This window comes from Acomys russatus, chromosome 20 (assembly GCF_903995435.1).
Source record: "Acomys russatus chromosome 20, mAcoRus1.1, whole genome shotgun sequence".
Taxonomy (NCBI): Eukaryota; Metazoa; Chordata; class Mammalia; order Rodentia; family Muridae; genus Acomys; species Acomys russatus.
Window position 1 is genome coordinate 30,099,192 of NC_067156.1, and position 20,963 is coordinate 30,120,154.

A 20,963-nucleotide genomic window follows, 5' to 3' on the forward strand; every position below is an offset into this window, starting at 1 on the left:
CGTTATGTAGGTAAAGTAGCCATGATTAAAACCAAAGCAATCTATTGTGGTCTAGACAGTACAACAAAAGGCTATTTTGAAGGAAGAAAGAACAAATAAGATTACGCAAAGTTAGGTGGGTACACTCAAGCACTCTCGACATTCCATCACAGAAGGGGAGGGGTCCATAAGGCCTCACCCTCCCGGAGGATGTATTGACAGAAAGTGGCTACCAGATAAGGAAGGAACATTCCTCATGCTTTAGTTACTTGTTGCCCATCCCATCCCCCAGTAAGTAACCCTCAGACCATGCTCATGCAGACAATCCTAATTTACTTCAATAGAACACACACACACACACACACACACACACACACACACACACACACACACACACACATACACACACGATGAAAGACTGGTTTCAGCAGGAAAGAAAGATGAGAGATAACCATGGGGGTGAAAATGACCAAAATTCATTATTATACATGTATGAAATTGTTGATGAATTAAATTCTTGATGATGATGATGATGACGATGATGATGATGATTATGGTACGTGTCTATCTGTCTTTATTTTGAGACAGGATAGCCCTGGTTGTTCTGGAGCTAGCTCTGAAGACCAAAGTGTCCTCTGCTAGGATTAAAGGCATGTGCCACCACCACCTGGCTCTTTATATTTTTTTTTTTTTTGCCTTTCTTTTATTTATTTTTTATTTTTTATTAATTTATTCTTGTTACTTCTCAATGGTTATCCCATCCCTTGTATCCTCCCATTCTTCCCTCCTTCGCATTTTCCCCTTACTCCCCTCCCCTATGACTGTTCCTGAGGGGGACTTCCTCCCCCTGTATATGCTCATAGGGTATCAAGTCTCTTCTTGGTAACCTGCTGTCCTTCCTCTGAGTGCCCCCAGGTCTCCCCCTCCAGGGGACATGGTCAAATGTGAGGCACCAGAGTTCGTGTGAAAGTCATACCCCACTCTCCACTCAACTGTGGAGGATGTTCTGACCATTGGCTAGATCTGAGTAGGGGTTTAAAGTTTACCTCCTGTGTTGTCCTTGGCTGGTGCCTTAGTTTGAGCGGGACCCCTGTATATTATTTTTTAAAGGGCCAGAGTGATGTCTCAGCCCAGGTAAAATTACTCTGCCAAGCCTGACAGTCTGAGTTCAATGCCCAAGGCCCACATAGTGGAAGGTGAGAACTAATTCCTACAAGCTGTCCTCTGACCTCCAAGTGCATGCCACGGTGTATGCACACATGCTCTCAAGCACACGTGCACACAAAATAAGTACATCAAAAAAAATTTTAGTTACAAAATAAAAACTCAAAAACGAATAAACATACTGGTTAGAATGCGTCAGCATCGCTGCCAAGCTACCTTAGTTCTGAGGCCGCAAAGCTAAGGACAGGAGATGGCAAGCTTATTCAGCTGCCTTAGTCAAAATTCCAACATCGAAGTGGCAGCCACTGGCCACACATGGGTGCTGGGGCCTCAGAGAGTAATGGCATACTTTAATCGATAGATGTCAGAGGCTCATTAGGAGTTTCTATAAAATATCCCTTTAAAATTGTTTATACCAATTATATGTAGATATGATAATATTCTGCACATATTGGATTAAATCAAATATATTATTAAAATTAAAGAAGAATTAATTCAAATGCAAATACTAAGAAATTAATAAGCTTATCTTAGAATGGAGGGTTTTTTTTAAAAAGCAAAAACTATCAATTTTTTCCTTCTGCCAAAAAATTAAAAACAAGGCCACCACCTTTCTTCAAGCAAAAGCACATTCCCACAAGAGATAATTTAAATTTTGTCCTGTTGTTGTGTTGTCCACTTTTCTATTTTCTCAACAGTCAAGGAGAACATCAGCCTGGAGTCTGAGTCCAGAGACCCCAAAATTCTCCAAAACACTCCACGTGGCATCCTGGGCCTACCAGCACCAGTCATGGTGCATCACAGAAGACAGCAGCAAGCACGGGTGATTGTTCATGCCAGATACAGAAAGCCCTGAATACACAGCCTTCCTGGATTTAAATCTGGCTCTGGAAGTAAAACAGCAGGTTCCTAGTCCTGTCACTCTCAAGTTGGGAAGTGAACGCTTTTGGGGACAATGTACTAAGATAACACAAACCCAAACATGGAGCGGAGACTTGCAGGGTAATGGTAAATCGTTATAAATATAACTTGTTTCTACATTCTGAACTATGTAAACTGAGACTACAGCTCAGTGGAAGAGCACCTGCCTCAGTGACACACATTCTTACTCATTCTTCCCTCTCTCCCCCTCCCCCCCCCCCTCTCTCTCCCTTTCTCTCTCTCTCTCTCCATATATACATATATGCATACTACAAGCTAGGTCACAAGGACAACAGACTGGGGGTGCAGCTCAGTTGGTAGAGTGCTGGCCTAGCATACACCAAGCCCTGGGGGCCGTCCAAAGCACCACATACACCATGTGTGTCTGTGCAATTCTAGTGCTCATGAAGCAGAAGCAGAAGTTCAAGGTCATTTTTGGCTACATAATGAATTCAAGCCCAGCCTTGGTGTCATAAGATCCTCTCTCCAAATAATAATAATAATAATAATAATAATAATAATAATAATAATAATAGTAGTAGTAGTAGTAGTAGTAGTAGTAGTAATTAATTATGTGATAAAATATGCAACTGTAGAGATTTTCACTTTAACACTGGAATCACTAAAAGTTCAGAAACCTAAGAGTCAAATAAGAATGGACCAAGAGCCAGGTATAGTAGCACACACCTTTAATCCCAGCACTCGGAAGACAGAGGCAGGTGGATCTTTGTGAGTTTGAGGCCAGCCTGGTCTACAAAGCGAGTCCAGGACAGCCAGGGCTACACAGAGAAACCCTGTCTCAAAACACAACAAAACAAGAATAGACCAAGAACAGTATATAGATAATATGTAAACAGTATGTAAATAAGCATGATCACTAGTTAATGTGATTTGTTTCCCAGAATTAATTAATATTAGCTACCAGAGTCATGTACCATTTTTACCATAATCAGAATTTTTTTTTTTTCATTTAAAAAAAAGAAGACAAAGTGAAAAGCCTGGATTATCAAGGTGAATCATAATTTAATTGTCACAAATAGGTTTTCGGTTCAGCTTTTAAGACTAGCCAATAACCCAAATATAACACTAAATAACAATAGCAAACAATGATGCTAAAGAGGACGAAATCACTCATGGAATCAGACAATGTCATCCTTTTACTACGTCTGTGTACCAACAACCAAGCTCTGTTCTCTGCCTCAGCCTTTAACCCCATCATCCATGCCCTATGTCACCATTGGCATCAGCAAAATAAAAAACTATGGCTCAGTGAATCTCCCTCTGATGTGAATGAGACATGCTTCCTTACACATCCAGGAGGCTGTCACAGCATCCTAGAGTCACTGATGTGTGGCCAGAGCTGAGCAAGTGGGAACGAGCTGGCCTTTAAGAATGGCTTTCACATTGGGACAACTAGTTATTTGAGGTTTTTGGGTTTCCCTCCCTCCCCCCACTAAAACTGTAGCTATGTAGTAAAAGATTTCAAGCCACACAGAACAGTAACAATAAAACACAATAAATTGTCCTCTGAAATCACATCAGTCACCTTAATGGTCGCTGTTAACATTCAGGGGGTGTGATGTTTTACTTTTGTTTCCAAATCTATCTTTAGATGCCAAAACGGTGACAGACACCAAAGCAGCTGAGGCAGGAAGATGGTGGGAGCCCAGGAGTTTAAGACAAGTTAGTGTAAATAGTGAAACCCTTGTCTCAAAAACAAAACAAAGCTGGCCATGGTGGCGCACACCTTTAATCCCAACACTTGGGAGGCAGAGGTAGGTGGATCTCTGTAAGCTTGAGGCCAGCCTGGTCTTCAAAGCAAGTCTAGGACAGCCAAGGCTACACAGAGAAACCCTGTCTCAAGAAAAAAAAAACAAACAAATAAACAAACAAACAAAAAACAAAAAAACCAAGGGGCTTGGAGAGATGGCTCCATAGTTAAGAAGCATATGTTGCTCTTGCAAAGAGCTGGTTTGTTCCCGCAGCCTCATAACAGTTCACAGGAATCTATCACCCCACTACCAAGGGATCCAGTGCCATCTCCCGGTCCTTGCAGCCATGAGACATGCATGTGGTGCACATATATGCATGCAGATAAAAATGTCATATACATAAATATTTTTAGAAACCTATCTTCAAGGATTGTTTCTCACTCATTATACTTATAACTATTAAAATGTGTATTAATTACACATTTCCACGTTACAGGGAAATAAACACTGGTAGGTGCTGCTAGGGAGAGCAAATTTGTGTTAGCACACTGGGAGACGATGGACCAGAATCTGTGTTGCACACCATAGGTCTATGTACCCCAAAATTTGTGTTGACATTTTTATTGTATCACATTGCATTATATTTTGGGTGCTGGGGATGGAACCCAGGGGCTCATGCCTGAGAGACAAGCTGCCCATACCCAGATGCCTCCAGCCTCTGCGTTGCAACCAGAACCCACAATGGGAAGAAGTTAGGACCCAAGGCCTTCGGGCGGTAACTCCAGTTCACATGATTCCATGAATGTAGATCTCAGCATTGTCCTGCACCATCATGATTCACAGAAGACAGATGTCTGCAGAGCTACAGGCAGGGCTCCCAGACACTCCTCCCACCCTGTGCCCACAGGCTGGACCTCCCAGCCTGCAGAACCATAAGAAACTGAGAGGTTCTGTTGAAGCACAGGGGGGCTGTGGTATCAAATTACAGCAGCTCAAACTAAGATTCCCTAGAACTCGAATCAAGTGTGTCCTGAAAAACCAGCGCCCAGTGCTTATAAATGAGCATACAAGACATACACCGCAGGGTTCACTATTTCAAGTCACACATTTCAGGGGGGATTTGGTATACCTACAGGGTTAAGCAGTGACTGTGGCAGTAGTGACAACTGTACATATTTGTCAAAACTCAGAGAACTTATATGCTAGGAAAAGTCAATTTGGTTGTCTACAGATAGTCTTGCAACAAATACAACAGTTGAAAATTCCACTGAGAGAAACACTCTCATGTCACACAAGTGTCATATACAGAAGACACATACTCCATGGGTATATTCCTCCTTTACAGCAAAGGGAGACCAGACGCCATTAGAGTGTCTCCCCTAGTGGCAGTAACTGAATACAATGTAGTAAAGCCGAAGCACATGCAGAGGAAGCTCTACGTGTATCAAATAGGTAAATCTCAGAATAAAAAAATAAGTACACAAAATTGTAGATGACATAAAATCACAGGTGGGAAAAGCATAAACAAACTAAGCAAGCTGGATGAATACATGTCCAGGCACCTCCATAAACCTGCTTGGATTCACTGGTGCTAGGCAGGCCCACTGACAGGGTCATGTGCATGGTAACGTCAAGCAAAATATTTTCCTTATTTAAACTCTGTTGAATACCTAGACTGCCTTTAAAAGCCCAAATGAATAATCAACAACTGGTGAGATTCATTGCCTTTGGAAAGAGTAAGAAACTAACAGATTTTGTACAGTACTTGGGCAAGAGTTAAGTTGTCCTATTTTCTCCAAAAGAAAATATATTTATCTATTACTTACACGATCAAAAATAATGTGTGAACTATGTGTGTGATAGACAGAGACTATAAGCATGAAATTGTGTACTTGTGTATTGATTCCCCACACCCAACACACACACACACACACACACACACACACACACACACACACCACATACACACACACAGAGGTGATCTTACCAATTTGGATTTTCCACACTTTCCCGGAAGACAGACTCTTCCTTCATGGATGCATACTGTGTCCAAGTGAGGCAGTGACTCCGAATAGCCATGTTCCTTCCCTGAAGACTGAGCCATGATTCTTCTTCTAGTTGGATATCAGGTACCTTTAAAATAGTCACCTGCCCAACAGAGAGAGGACAGCATTTTCAGTTTAGGAAGAGCAAGCTACTTGAAGACTCTGCCTAGAGCAGATCCCAGTCTTGGATAATAAAGGGACGAGGGATGGTGATGTATGGAGGGTCTTTCAGCTATACCCCTCAGTCTTTGATAATCAGACACACTGTGGCCTCACTACATGCTGCCAAGGACTTGCAAATGGCCCAGGATTGATGTAGGCCACTAAACAAATTATCAGCTGCTTCGTGTTTCCTCTGGGGCAGGCCTTCATGACTTGATGGATTCATATCAGCCCCACCTACATGCTCCCATGCAGGGCAGTATCAAGCGAAATATTTTCCCCGTTTTAATCTCTGTTCAGTCCCCAGAAATCGATGCTTTCCCAGGTAGAGAGGACAAGGAAAGTTACAAAGGCAGAATTGTACAAGTCAGAGCCTTAAATTATTTAAGAATTGAGATACAAGATGAACTTGAATGCCTTTTTAAATAATAGATTCAAAGTGCGTATATAGGGCAAAGGCAGCTATGAACTCTGGAAAAGCCAGTGATAATTTGCTGCAGAAGTGCAACACAGTTTCCCATCTGCAAGTCAAAAGAAGTTCATTTTCTCTGCGGTTCCAGCTTTCTTTCCATTAAGAGAATAACAGTGTTTTAACCCACAATGAGGAATGGATGGAAGCTGCCGTTTCATTTGCAAGCTACTCTGCAGATGCCCGGCTTATCACATAGGGAATCTCTTCTGGGGCTTTTTTTTTCAGTGTCTGTCAAGATGCTCTCCTCTTATGACTTAAAAAAATGCCATCAAAAATCCTACATTGTGGCTTGGCATGATGGTGGCACACGCCTTTAATCCCAGCACTTAGGAGGCAGAGGTAGGTGGATCGCTGTGAATTCAAGGCCAGCCTGGTTGACACAGAGAAACCCTGTCTTAAGGGAAAAACATTTCCTATATTGTGCTGGTCAGTGGTGGTACATTCCTTTGATTCCACTCAGGAGGCAGAGACAGGTGGACCTCTGTGAGTTCAAGGCTAGCCTGGTCTACAGAGTGAGTACCAGGATAACCAGGACTACACAGAGAAACCCTGGCTCAGGAAAAGAGGAAGGAGAAGGAGAAGGAGGCGAAGGAGGAGGAGGAGGAAAAGGAAGAGGAGGAGGAGCAGAAGAGGAAAAAGACAAAAGAGAAGAAAGAAAAAAAGGGAAAAAATCCTACATTGTGAATGAAGGTCCTCATGACTATTCAAAGCACTAAGAATACATGATAGCAAGTGCTCAGCCGTAGATGAGACATCTATAGCAATCACTCTAAGGTTCAGAGAACATAGTGGAAAAGAGGAAAGCGAGACTGTAGACGGGGTGGGGTGCTGTAGAAGGCGATCTTATGGACATGACATGACTATTACACGCATGTGTACCACCATGCCTAGCTGTAGAAGTGTTAAAAAGAAGTTTTTATTTATTCTGCACAAGATCAAGCCAGTTAAAAATTCCAGCACAGGCAGCACGGACAGGGGAGGGTTTAGCAGAGGAGTGGTTGACAGCTGATGTCTGTTAGAGGGGAAAGAGTCACGTTGCTTTGGAGGGGGTACCCATGGCTCAGTAGAGAACCCCAAGGCCAAGCAGATATTGGGCAACACTAATCAGACTCAATGGTTTTAAAAAATACTAGAACAGAGATAAGAGAACATAAAGACAGGAGGGAGGTGTGTGGGAAAGTCTGAAGGGAGTTAGAGAAAGAAATCGGGGGTAGTTAAGATTAACACATTGTATACATGTATGGAATTTTCAGAATAAATAAATATTAGTTTTTAATACTCCTACAGCTAGGCATGGCAGTACACATCTGTAATCTCAACTCTTAGATGGCTGAGGCAAGAGGATTGTTCTCAGTTTGAGGCCAGCCTGGACTACACAGTGAGTTCTAGCCTTGCCTAGGCTATAGAGGCCCCTCTCACAAGAAGAAAAACCCATGTACGGTTCAAGGCATGCAAATGACGTTTTTCCACTCACCTCCGTCCAACACAGAATCATCAGAGTGCTTAAGGATTTCAAAGAGAGAAAACAATTTTCTATCATGAAGATTCCAGCATCAGTGACCTTATTTTACAGAAACACACACCAAAAGAATAGCATGCTCTCAGAAACAGCTATTATTTCTGACAGTGCGTTACAAACAGAAGTGTGGACTTCCTACCCACACTTGAGATTAATATTTACAATCTGTTCACTTCTATTTGTCCTTCCATAAGGGCTATTGGTAATGATGGGCCAACTAGAAAAGACAACACTTCATTCAAAATGCCAAAAGTACTCACAAAATTATCAAATCTCTGATACCCTATGAGAATATATAGGGGGAGGTAATCCCCCTCAGGAACAGTCATAGGGGAGGGGAATAATGGGAAAATGGGGGGGAAAGGAATGGGAGGATACAAGGGATGGGATAAACATTGAGATGTAACAAGAATAAATTAAGAAAAAAAAAAAAAAAAAAAAACAAAGCTATGAAAAAAAAAAAATTATCAAATCTCCCAAACCCATGGAGAATCCTCCTCAGAAAGAACAGAGATGGAGACACAGTATCTTGAACAGCATCTGCCAAAACTGGCATGGGCGTGAAAGAAATATTTCCCCTACAAAACTATGAGATTGGGAGAACAGGAAATTCTTGACACCACTTTAGATCAGAAAATGCTGTCTTTTCCCATGGCTATTAAAATTCCTCCATTTCATATCCACTGTGATTAAACTCTGAAATAAATTTACCTTTCTTAAAATTTCTGGAACCACATTCTTACAGATAGCAATCCTCTTTCTATAGATGAGTCCTGTTGATTCATCTAGAAAAAGAAAATTTCATAGCCAACAAATAATTAGGGAAAAATGTATTCTTATCTAAGAGACCATAGAGTTTCTTAACTCAATTTAAATTTTCAATAAGCCTTACAGATAAGGCTTAATATAAAATTCAGTTTTCCAAGGGTTAAGAGAGCTTACTGCTCTTGTAAAAAGTACAAAACTTTGGTTTCCAGCACCTCCCTCTGGCAGCTCACAACTGCTGAAACTTCACTTCCAAGGGGTCCAAAACATTGCATCTCCTCAAACACCTACCTCAAGGCACATAAACCCACACAGACATGCGCACATAAACACAGTACAAAATAAAATAAATCTTTTTTTTTAAGATTCTATTTTTCTGATCAGTTTTCTGAGCCAAATCACAAATGCTCAAGGGATAAAGGTCAAACAGCAATTCATAACACACATGCTAAAGCTGAGAAAATGAATCATAAGCAGGCCATCGTGCCAGGTGATCAGTGTCAAGCATCCAGTGGCAGTGACCAGTGGCAGCCTGAGCAACAACAAGGAGGATGGTAACAGATTCTGCCACCTCCTGAACCACAGTGTCAGGCACAGATTCTCACTGTATCACTTAAACCTGTAGCTATTTAACTACATGAGCCACATTCTTCTCTCACGGAGGAAGAAAACCCTTGTGACCAAAATACTCCATGCTGGAGGAACATTGGCTACCGATAATAATAACAAGTGTGAGTTAAAATGAAAGGAAATAGAAAAGAAAAGACAGACTGAAGTGCTGCCATTTCTCTATAAACTACAAAGACTTAGCCACGGTGCAGTGTTTCTCAGAGCTCTGACTACAGCTTCCCTGATGCAAACATCCCGACCACAAGGGAACCTGCTAGCGGGAAATGAATGTCCTGCCCCTAACAATCCTTAGCTCATCTCAGCCAAGGTGAGCAACACAGGTTCCAAAAATGGAACAGCTTCTGGGCACGGTGGCACATGCTTTTAATCCCAGCCTCTGAGAGACAGAGGCAGGTGGCTCTCTGTGAATTCTAGGCTAGCCTGTTGAACAAAGCAAGTTTAAGGCTAGCTAGGGCTACACAGTGAGACTGTGTCTTTAAAACAAACAACAATGCCAATGGACAGGACATTCTCCACAGTTGAGTGGAGAGTGGGGTATGACTTTCACACGAACTCTGGTGCCCCCTATTTGACCATGTCCCCTGGATGGGGAGGCCTGGTGGCACTCAGAGGAAGGACAGCAGGTTACCAAGAAGAGACTTGATACCCTATGAGCATATACAGGGGGAGGAAGTCCCCCTCAGGAACAGTCATAGGGGAGGGGAGTAAGGCAAAAATGGGAGGGAGGGAGGAATGGGAAGATACAAGGGATGGGATAACCATTGAGATGTAATATGAATAAATTAATAATAAATAAATAAAACAATGAAAATGGAGGCAGAGACGACAACCTGAAATTACAACTAGCACTCTATGCCACCTTAGAATATGTACTCTTCATTTTCTCATTTGATCCTCATAACAATTTAAATTAACAGTATTGTTTTCCCATTTGACAGATAAAGACCTTGAGCCTTTAAAAATTAGGCCATGAAGGACGTAAGAAAATCAGGCCTTGAAAGCAGAGTCATCTCAGACCAGCTCGGGCAAGCTTGTCCCACACTGCATGCAGACACATGAGAAAACGCTTTTAACAATCTATACCTACAGATATGCGGAAAGCAGCCCCATAAATAAGACAGTTTCATTTTTATGAGGCACAATGGGGGCTGCAGCCACCTTACCGACAGCCGCAGCCCGTGGTTTCTAAGGTCCAGTAGCCATGCTGGACCAGGCTCAGGATGTCTCCTCCACAGGCTTGTGCAGCAAGTGTGCACATCATCAAAGCTCCTGGCACTGCCTGCTCCTCACCTCCCTACATTAACACAATGCTTGCCCTGAGGAAGGGTGAGCCCAAAGAGGCCTGAGGTGGAGCACAGTCAGCATTTTCTGAGAGGGGCCGAGGGGTACATCACTTAGGTGTACGGGCCATATGGTTTCTTTAGCAAATACCCTGCTTTTTCTGTTGCTCAGATGAAGCAGCCATTGAAAACATACAAACAGAGGGGTGTGGTTAACATGCAACAAAGTGAGCCATAGTTTGCTAAGCTACAGTTATGGTTCCACAATCTAAGTGCTTTCTGGCAACATCACATCTTTGTGCTCTTTTTTAATAGCCCAGGCTAGCCTTGAATTCCAGGTGCTCCTGCCTCCACCGTTCAATAGCTGGAGTGACAGGCATGAGCCAGCACGCCTGGCTTCATCTCTATGCTATCTACAGTGTTTCACCATCTATAAACTGATGTAGGATAACGATGCAGCCAAGTGAGTTTGGGCAGGCCAGCCTCTCCACGCTTTAGTTCCCTCGTGCATTAAAGAGAAATAGTCACGACTCCTACCGCAAGCATGATCCTGAAAGATGAATGAGTTAATGAAAGTAGGATGTCGGTACACAGTAAGTACCTCAGCATGTTACCTGCACAGTTAGGTATGCCCAGCCTCAGTCTCACCAAGAGCTATAATTTAGAAAGTAACAAGAGGCCTGCTTAAGATGTAATGGGTACACACATAGGCACACATACAACATACACGCACACATGCATGCACACACACAAATACATCCTTTACATAGTCAGTATGCATGGTGCCCTTAACTAAAGTAACATACAGTCAGAGAACGTACCTTTCTTTTCTTCTACAACTTTTACCGAGATGACATTTTTATCCATGGGGTTGGGATACTAAAAAAAAAAACAAACAAACAAACAAACAAAACAAAGGAAAAGCACATAAAGAAAGTTAGCATTCTCTTTTGGCAACATGAATTACCAGATACAATGGACAGGTGTCTTCGGAACTAGTCAATACCTTCCAAGAAACCTCTAAGTAAAACCCAGTTTTAAATCAAGAATCTTGGTATAGTACTTGGACTCAAACAAGTGAGGCGAGATTTCATAAAATCTAGGGGCAATTTATTTAATTTTGTACGCATGGGGTATTGCCTGCATATGTAAGTGCACTACATGAGTGCTTGGTGCCCAAGAGGACATTAGAGGGTGACAGGGGACAGACACCCTTACCCCTAGAGTTACACATGATTATGAGCTACAACCACCATACTAGTCCGGGGAACTGAACCCAGGTCCTACAAGAGCAGGAAGTGCTCTTAGCCAATAAGCCAATAATCCTTCCATCCCAAGCGAAGCCTTCCGTACAGCCCATCTAAGCGCTGAGCAGAGGAGATAATAATAGTAATAATAATAATCATCATCATCATCACCCTGCCTAGCATAAACCAAGAATGCTCTGTGCCAGATCTACATGCCTTTATTATACCACCCTGTCTAACTCTAACAGCTATTCTGATGTGGAAAAAGTTACATAATATTATCATCTCCAATTTCAAAAGTAGGAACTGGATGAAGATCAGATGTTTCACTACTTGTTCCTGGGAGTCAGGGAATTAAATAGGCCAGTCCAGCACAGAGAGAATTCCTCACTGCTGCCCTGGACCATGGCTTGGTGACTGTGTTAGCACCTCAGGAAAATAACCATAAAAGAATAGAATGTCAGGCCCATAGGAGATATGTGATACTTTATTTCTTTTATTAAATTGCTCTGAAAGACAATGTAGATGCACCAAGATTGATAATAGCTACCTTTTGCGGGGGGAGGGGCTTGATACAGAGTTTCTCTGTTTACCTTGGCTGTCCTGGACTCACTCTGTGGACCAGCCTAACCTTGAACTCATAGAGATCCACCTGCCTGTGCCTCCCTGGTGCTGGGATCACAGGCATGTGCCAACGCACCCAGCTGAGAAGCTAAGAATATGAATCACTCAAAGCCACAGGATAAAGTGGCTTCTAACTGGAGCCTGATGCTCTTGGGCTATCGCCTGACTCTCCCCAGGCTTCCAGCTTCATCATGTCATCAAGTGCAACTGTTCGGGTGAGGTGGGAAAAGGAGTCCTTTGCCTCGAGACCTTGAGTTTCAGGACTCCTGGATCCTTAGAAATGCAATATAAAACTCTTATCACCATGGGTCTCAAAGAACCAAGAATAAGAAGGAAGATGCCTGGGTGGTGATGATGCACATCTTTGATGCCAGCACCCAGAAGGAAGAGGCAGGCTGATCTCTGTGAGTTTGAGATCAGTCTGCTCTACACAGATAGTCAGGACTACACATGAAGATGCATTCACTCAGTTCAGCCCTAGAAACAGCTCAAAGTTACAATGACCCTTCATGAAGCTTGACTCTCCATTGATCCATGCTGGTAAGAGAAGGGTAGATGGGAATTCTGTTCCTCTACAGAGGAGACTTCCTGGACCTGAGACATCTAAGATGCACACAGCTCCCCAAAGCATGTGGACAGGTGTGTGAATTAGCCATTTCACACTAACGTATAATGAAACCAATTCCTGTATTGCTTGTTTATTACATATGTATAAATGCACTCTGAGTAAATGCTGTAGTCACACTCTAAGCTGTAGGAAGATAAGTAAACTAAATTATGAAGGAAACCAAAATGTATCACCTGACAGGCACAATAATAAAACATTCTCAGTTCTGATTACATCACTAAATTGTCTGTGAAACTCTTACAGGTTAAACTATACTTCTTCACACCGTCACTTAATTTTAATATTTATCTACTAAGAGAAATAATAGTCATTTAAATAATAAGACCTTCTTCTTTTTTTGTGACTAGACAGGAAGATGATAGATAGATAAATGACAGATGTTAGAAAGATAGATGATAACTATAGATAGACGATAGGTAGACGGACAGACAGATGATAGATAGATAGATAGATAGATAGATAGACAGACAGATGATAAACAGATGTCAGGTATATTGGATAGATAAATAGACAGACACATGATAGATAGATAGATAGATACATACATACATACATACATACATACATACACACACATACATAGATAGATACATAGATAGTCAGTCAGATAGACGATGACATAGACACTATGCCAAATACTGTTTCAGGCACTGAGGATGTAGTGGGGAAGTGAAAACCACGTAGCTTCTTACAAAATTCATACATTAGTTGAAGAAACAAACAAAAGCAGTAAATAAATGTCAGCTCTGTTTAAAAGAAAATAAGATAGGGTGATAAATGGAGAAGCGTTGGGTGATGCAGTAGAAAATATTTATGGTTCATTTATTTCACAATCCTTAGGAAAAACAATAGGAAAATGGAACGTGTAACAGGTGAGCACAAGAGACCAGGAACTCTTCATGCTAATACCTATCAGCTGCAAAGTGTAAGTTGTTCCTTCACAACTGCCTCCGGAGTTAACAGACATAAACCTCAAGTTTCCATAAAGAATGGCAAAAGAAATTAGAGGTTTGTAGAAAACAGCTAAATACCGTGACACGGGTGGCAAGTATTTCTAACTCTTTTCAGAAATTAAAAATGTATTAAATGAAGGCTCCCTCTACCTGGCATTACTTGAAATAATAGAATGCCATCTTGTGGTAACCTACATATTCATGGATTCTTCTTCTTCTTCTTCTTCTTCTTCTTCTTCTTCTTCTTCTTCTTCTTCTTCTTCTTCTTCTTTTTGTTTGTTTGTTTTGTTTTTTTCAAGCCTGGGTTTCTCTGTGTAGCCATGGCTATCCTGGACCAAGCTGGCCTTGAACTCACAGTGATCTGCCTGCCTCTGCCTCCTTTAGTGCTTGGGTTAAAGGCACGTGCCACCACGCCTGAGTACATATTCATGTTTTATTTCCTTTTAAAAAAGATTGATTGATTTATTATATATACAATGCTCTGCCTGCATGTACACCTGCAGGCTAGAAGAGGACATTAGACCACATTATAGATGGCTGGGAGCCACCATATGGTTGCTCAGAATTGAACTCAGGGCCTCTGAAAGAGAAGTCAGTGCTCTTAACCTCTGAGCCATTTCTCCAGCCCCATGTTTTAATTCTTACACACAAACTATATCAAAAGCCTGATTGAAAAGGGGGGAAGCTGCTCAGAACTCATACCAGGAGCTCTTCTCACTAACCTGGGAAGACGTCAAGTAGGTACTCATGACCTCTGGACACCCTATTCAAACACCACAAGACTACGGAACTGATCCAGCCAGACCTACATTTCCACTGTGCCCACCATGAGTGTGTTACACAGAGGCTGCCCCATATGGTCACATTTAGTTCCCTTCCAAACAAGGAAACATTAATAGGTATTATGTTATGTCCTCTTCTTGTTTAAAGTCTAATGTGTACATCTTGCCCAAGAAGAACGATGAGCCTGCTCAGCCCCATTCCATACCAGACACTCCTGGAAGCAATGCGGTTAACCCAGTTTCTGCCCCAACACTTTCGTCTTTATTGAGCCTGGCTTGGTGCTGGCATTAGCACACCAGGCACACTGTAGCTTATCAGTAAGTCTGGAGATCTCTCAACGTAGATTTGGCTTCATTTTCTTACCTTATTCATGATTTTACTTCCTTTATAGAATAAGCAAGCTAATTTCTTTCCTTTCCCAAAAGATGTCAACTGCAACACTAAGAAAAATGCACACTTCTAAGGTTATCACTCACCTCTTTTGATGTTCTTTTTTACATATTAAAAGAGGCCAGAAGGGAGCTGGAGAGATGGCTCAGAGGTTAAGAGCACTGACTGCTCTTTCAGAGGTCCTGAGTTCAACTCCCAGCAACCACTTGGTGGCTCACAACAATCTATTATGTGATCTGATGCCCTCTTCTGGCCTGCAGATGTACATGCAGGCAGAGCAACATATACATAATAATAAACAAATAAATCTTTAAAAAGAGGCCAGAAACCATTCGAATGAAGATATTTTGAACAGGTGGGTAAAATTACTCCTAGAAGCTACACATTATTAAATGAAAACCCCACTTCGAAGGATGGGCCACTTCCCTACGGTGTCCCTCAGAGGCCTCCAAAATAATACAGGTGACTGCGCCTATTGTTGGCTGCCCACTAGAACTAGGTGGTAAGATTATCTCCATGAAGCCAGTACACATTCTGCTTTGAGGACATTGAGAACTCAAGATCAAGGTAAGCTGGACACTCCCTTCCTATTGGCTGGGCCCCACAGTACCAGAGGTGCTGCTGCCTCTGTGCAGGCAGCTGTGGAAACCCTGTCCTCAGCTGCATTACTCAGCTTTGGACCCTGCAAGCTACCTTGCTGGATCGCCCAGCAAGATGTACCCACTAGCACAATAGTGGCAAGCCCATTATGGAGTAACCAATCACTTTCTGATCGGATTGAAGGCCTGCTCCACAGTACTGTGAGCCTGGTCCAAGCCCTGTGGCTGGAGAGGTTATGGTTCCATGAAGGTGGAAGGGGCACTTCAATGAGTGGCCCACCCTTCCCTGCGGATCTACAGGCAAGTCAACAGTTGCTAGTGTGGTGAAGCTCACCCTCCCCTCTCTGAAGATCTATGGACAGATAACGGTTGTTGGAGGGACAGAAAGGGTTTCTGCAGTGATATAGCTACTGGTGAGATAGATAGGCAGTACTCATGCTCCTGTGGCACCCAAATGAAACTGTCTGTCTGTCTGTCTGTCTGTCTGTCTGTCTCTCTCTCTCTCTCTCTCTCTCTCTCTCTCTCTCTCTCTCTCTCTCTCTTGCTCTCTTCCTCTCTCTCCCCCCTTCCCCTCCCCAACACACACCATGAAAGGGAGAAACAAGTTAGGAGAAGGTAGTATATCAGCTGGAGTAGGAGAGGAATAAAAAGAGGGTAATGAGCTTAAATATGATAAAAATATGATCAAATAAATGTACAAAATGTCATGATGCAACCCATCATTATATACTACATATAACTCATAGATGCTAATAAAAAGTTGTTTAAAAGAGCAGCCCAAAAGTCACAAGATGCCATGTTTGGAGAGTAAGCACTGAGGCAAATACATAATTATTCAAGTGAGAGGCCAAGAAGTTGAGTCCATCTATTATGGAAATAATAGTGCACTTATGGGAAGAGCTTGGTGAAGATACAGCCTCTGCTTTTGTTTGCTAAGGGAAAGTTCATCACTCAAAAGGCGTACTCTTAAGAACAGGAAGTTATTAAAAGATCAGCTATCTGCAAAGTTCAGAGGTCAACACCTGCCTCTTGAAGCCTGACCCTCCTCCTCATAGGCAATGCCTTCACAGGCATCACTGTGGCCGTGCTTTTGAATAGGGTTATCCAAGAAAGCACAATTAACGAGGAACTGCAGTACACCCAGCCCACTGGCATATGCATATCTGTTTGCTACACTATAAAGGGATCTGTTACATAGCTGCCTCCAAACACTTACAAAGGGCCTTCCTGTGTGTTCAACTACAGAGACATCACCACATCCTGCCCAACCTTTCCATGGTCTCCAGAAAGTAGCTCACTCCAGAAGAAAAGCAAAGTCGACTTATTACCAAGATCAAATGAGTCATCAGATAATCAGCACCTCATTGATCTGCCTAGTGTGCTAGCTCATGCCCATAATTACAGGACAGTACCAGAGAGACTAAGGGAGAAGTATCAAGTGCCCAAGGCCAGCCTGGGCTACATAGGAAGATGCAATCTTAACAAATGCACCTTGCCCCACATTATATGTCTGTAACTACCCCTGAGAAAGCTTGGCACAATAATCAATACATTCCTCTCTGCTCCCCTCCGACAGGAAGCACCTTCAGGAGAAGGTCACATTTTATTTATTGTCAAAGGGTGCACAGACTTACCATGAACGCCAGTTAATAGGCATATAATGAATATTTAACTATTAGCACTTCGATAGATAAAAACCTTCATTCGCACACTAAGCCACAGCCTCCGCTGGATGAGTTACCGAGCTCACTTTAAAATTTAAATTGCACTTAAAAAATAATTTATCATTCAGATGTGCACAATTATTCATGCTCACCTTCCCCCGTATTGTTCTGAGTTAGTAAAGATTTCTGCAGACGGCTTCCCTGGCTTTTTGGTTCCACGGTCCTGAACAAACCCAAAGAACTCCAGAATTCAGCAAGTGCTTTGAAAGCATTGAGCTAGGTGCTTACACTAATCAATATCCCCCAGCAACCTTAGAAGATGGCTTTTCCTCTTACCCTGCAGACGAGGTAAATGAGGCATAGAAACATAAATTGCCCTGCCCACCCCCCTAACTGTCCACACTACAGCCTGACCTGAGAGCCATCCATGCTCCTCATCGCCCCCGCCCCCCCCCACTTCTCCTTCATGCCACACCCCAGCTCGAAGGAGGGGGGGGGATGGAAGATGAAAGGTGGCACCCAGAGCGGGGCATAAAGATCATCTCTGGGCTCAGTGTGACACTAAGGCCTGACATCTAACCAGGCTGCTGGTTTGGGGGATGCAGATCCTCCTTAAATACTTCTGGGGAAAGATGTTCCACACAGGTAAGTGTCAGATCTGCAAGGGAGTGGAGATGAGATCAGAAGAAAGCATTATTAATTACCCAATCAGCTTTCTACTCTAAATGGAAATCGCCATTCATAAATCCCCTTTATGAGCCTAAGGGTAAACACCGATCCGATCCATTCCAGGCAGCGTGCCGCTGGAATAAATAAAGCCTTAGGCCATGGATGGAAGCAAAAATTTATTTTACTCTATTTTATTACAGTATTCCAGAAAGCACATGTTTCTGAGGCCTGTGTTGACATTCATCTCCTAGGGTTTTCATTTGTTTCATTTTGTGAAACTGTCAGAGGGCTTTGCACTATGCTGTCCAGGCTGACCTCCAACTTCTGAGCTCAAGCAATCCTCCTGCCTCAGCTTCCCAAGTAGTGACTTTATTGTAAAATTATATACTGGGAACCACAGGACCATGAGCTTTTTTCATGGAATACGTGCTTGTTGAGTGTTTCCTGTGTTTGAGAACTTCTCTGGGTGCTTAGGATATGACAGAAACAGCTGATACAAATCACTGTGGAGTTTCCCTACATTTACAAAGAGTGAGTCTACAGTGAGAAGCCTCAAGCTTTCTGGACTCATTCAGACAGACATGAAAATCCTCTCAGCAGCACAGCTCATGGGCATCTTTAGAGAGACTTTAAATTCTAGGCAGACGACATGAAAGGCATTCTCTTATCACTCAGCACATGAGAAGAAGATCCATCAGAAAGGCCTCCATGAGCCTGCCCATCCAAAAAGGTACCATGCTCCAGGCAACCACACTTGTCTACGCAGCTTTGTGTTCTCTCCCAGGATGATGATTAGTCAAATGGAAGGAAAGCACTCTAAGTAATGAGTGCTGGAAAGGTAAGAGTTGTACAGCTGGTTAGGGGCACACACACCTCTAATGCCAGCATTCCAGAAGCAGAGACAGGTGGATTTCTGAGTTCAAGACCAGCCTGGACTACAGAGTGAGTTTCAAGATTGCTGGACCAACACAGAGAAAGCCTGTCCTGAAGGAGGAAGAAAAGCCCAGGGGGACCTCCACAGACTGATACACCAACCAAGGACAGTGCAAATGAGGACCTAGACCCCCCTCCCCTGTTCGGGTGTAGCCAGTGAACAGTTCATTCTCCACATGGGGAAGTGGGGGGGAGCAGGGGACTAGCTCTGACAAGATCTTTGGTGCCCTGGATTTGATCATTCCCCCTTGGCAGAGAGGTCCTGTGAGTGACACAAATGAGGAGGTTGCAGACTGTCTGGATGCAGACCTGATAGGCTGTGGTCAGACAGTGGGGGAGGAGGACCCCACTTGTCAGAGGTCTAGGGGAGGGGAATAGATGCGGGGAGGGAATAGGAAGATAAGAGTGGGGGGCTTACAATCCAGATATAATGTGAACAAACTATAATTTAAAAAAAAAAAGAAAAGATGACTATGCAAAATGAAAAAGAAAAAGAGGAAGGGGGGAGGGAGAAAGAAAGAAGCAAAGAAAGAATTGTACAAAGAAAGGAACCAGGAAACTCAGTGACACAGTGAAGCCACAGACGCTAAAGTCATAAAAATCACATCATAGTATCTGATGAAGGAGCCCTGCTGAGTCTTGTAGCACTCTGAGGAGTCTTGTCTCCAAACAGGACTGTGTCCTCTGTTTTCTGGGTACCACTCATCTTTGAAAGCATGCAGCTAATGTTTTGCCCACAGCAGCCAACAGACAGGTGTAAGGAGATCAAGCATTCTTTAGGTTTTAAAAATAGCAGTGAATTAGAACTTGGAAGGCGAGTGTGGACATACCCAAAGCCACAGATCAGTAGATTCTATTTAAAACACAATGTCCTCAGTTCTAAAGCAGCTTCGCCCACCATAGTGCACAATCAGATTAAATGTCCCCAGAGCTCTTCACGTGACTGTCCCTTCCCTTCTGCCTACTGCTTTGCTTTAAATTTAATTATTTTTTTTAAATCATCCTCACTATCAAGACTAAAAAAAAGTAAAAGCATATTTTGCCCAAAATAAAACTCTTATTACCCAAGGCTTTATAAAAAGCACATGCCTGTCAATCTGGTGCATTTCTGGTCCTCACAACAAGCCTAGAAGGTGATGCCATTCACAGACAAGAAAAGGAGGCTGTGTCTACAGCTGCACATGCTGCTCAGTGCACCGGGCTCCCAATCAGGTGGGTGGGTCAGTGGGCCATATCTACCCAAAGGGAGCAATTTCTTTTTTTTAAATGTAAATACTTTTACTAATGAGACTTTCACAAAATGTCCTTTGATTATATTTACCTCCAATTCCTTCCCTTTACTCCTCCCAAACCCACCCCCACCTTCCTGCCCACCTCCAACTTCATGTATTATCATTATCATTGTCATCATCATCATCATTATTATTATTATTTATATTATAGATTTCATCAACTCTAAGTTATGCCTTCCATTAGTTCTAGGTGTAAAGTGGGCATATGGCAGTATAGAGGAATGTGAATTCAGAACATGGCTGGCTGTTCTGGCAAGAGATCACATCCAAAGATCTTCTAGGTCTGTGTGATCTGGCTGAAATACAAACACCCTTTAATTCAGGAGTCAGGCAAACAGAACTGAGTTCAAGCCCAGGCTGGTATAGAGCACATATCAAGTAAAGAAAAGCTTAGGTTCAGGAGTGGGGGTACACGCCTGCCTTTAATCCCAAAGGAAGGTAAAGTCAGTTTGTAGAAGGAAGCACCCATGTTTGACAGTGATGTCTGAGTGGCAGAAAAGTGATGAATCAGAGAAGATTTGACAGAATAGGA

General features: G+C 42.7%; 1 protein-coding gene across 1 annotated transcript in view; it reads right to left on the reverse strand.

The window, feature by feature from the left end:
• The window catches only part of Prelid2 (PRELI domain containing 2), a 67,719-nt gene that overhangs the window by 41,287 nt on the left and 5,469 nt on the right, over positions 1-20,963 (reverse strand). The window contains exons 2-4 of the mRNA XM_051163918.1: positions 11,471-11,528; positions 8,686-8,759; positions 5,764-5,924 (exon numbers count right to left, since the gene is read on the reverse strand). Coding sequence (XP_051019875.1) covers positions 5,764-5,924; positions 8,686-8,759; positions 11,471-11,528 — 293 coding nt within the window. The remainder of the gene's footprint in view (positions 1-5,763; positions 5,925-8,685; positions 8,760-11,470; positions 11,529-20,963) is intronic.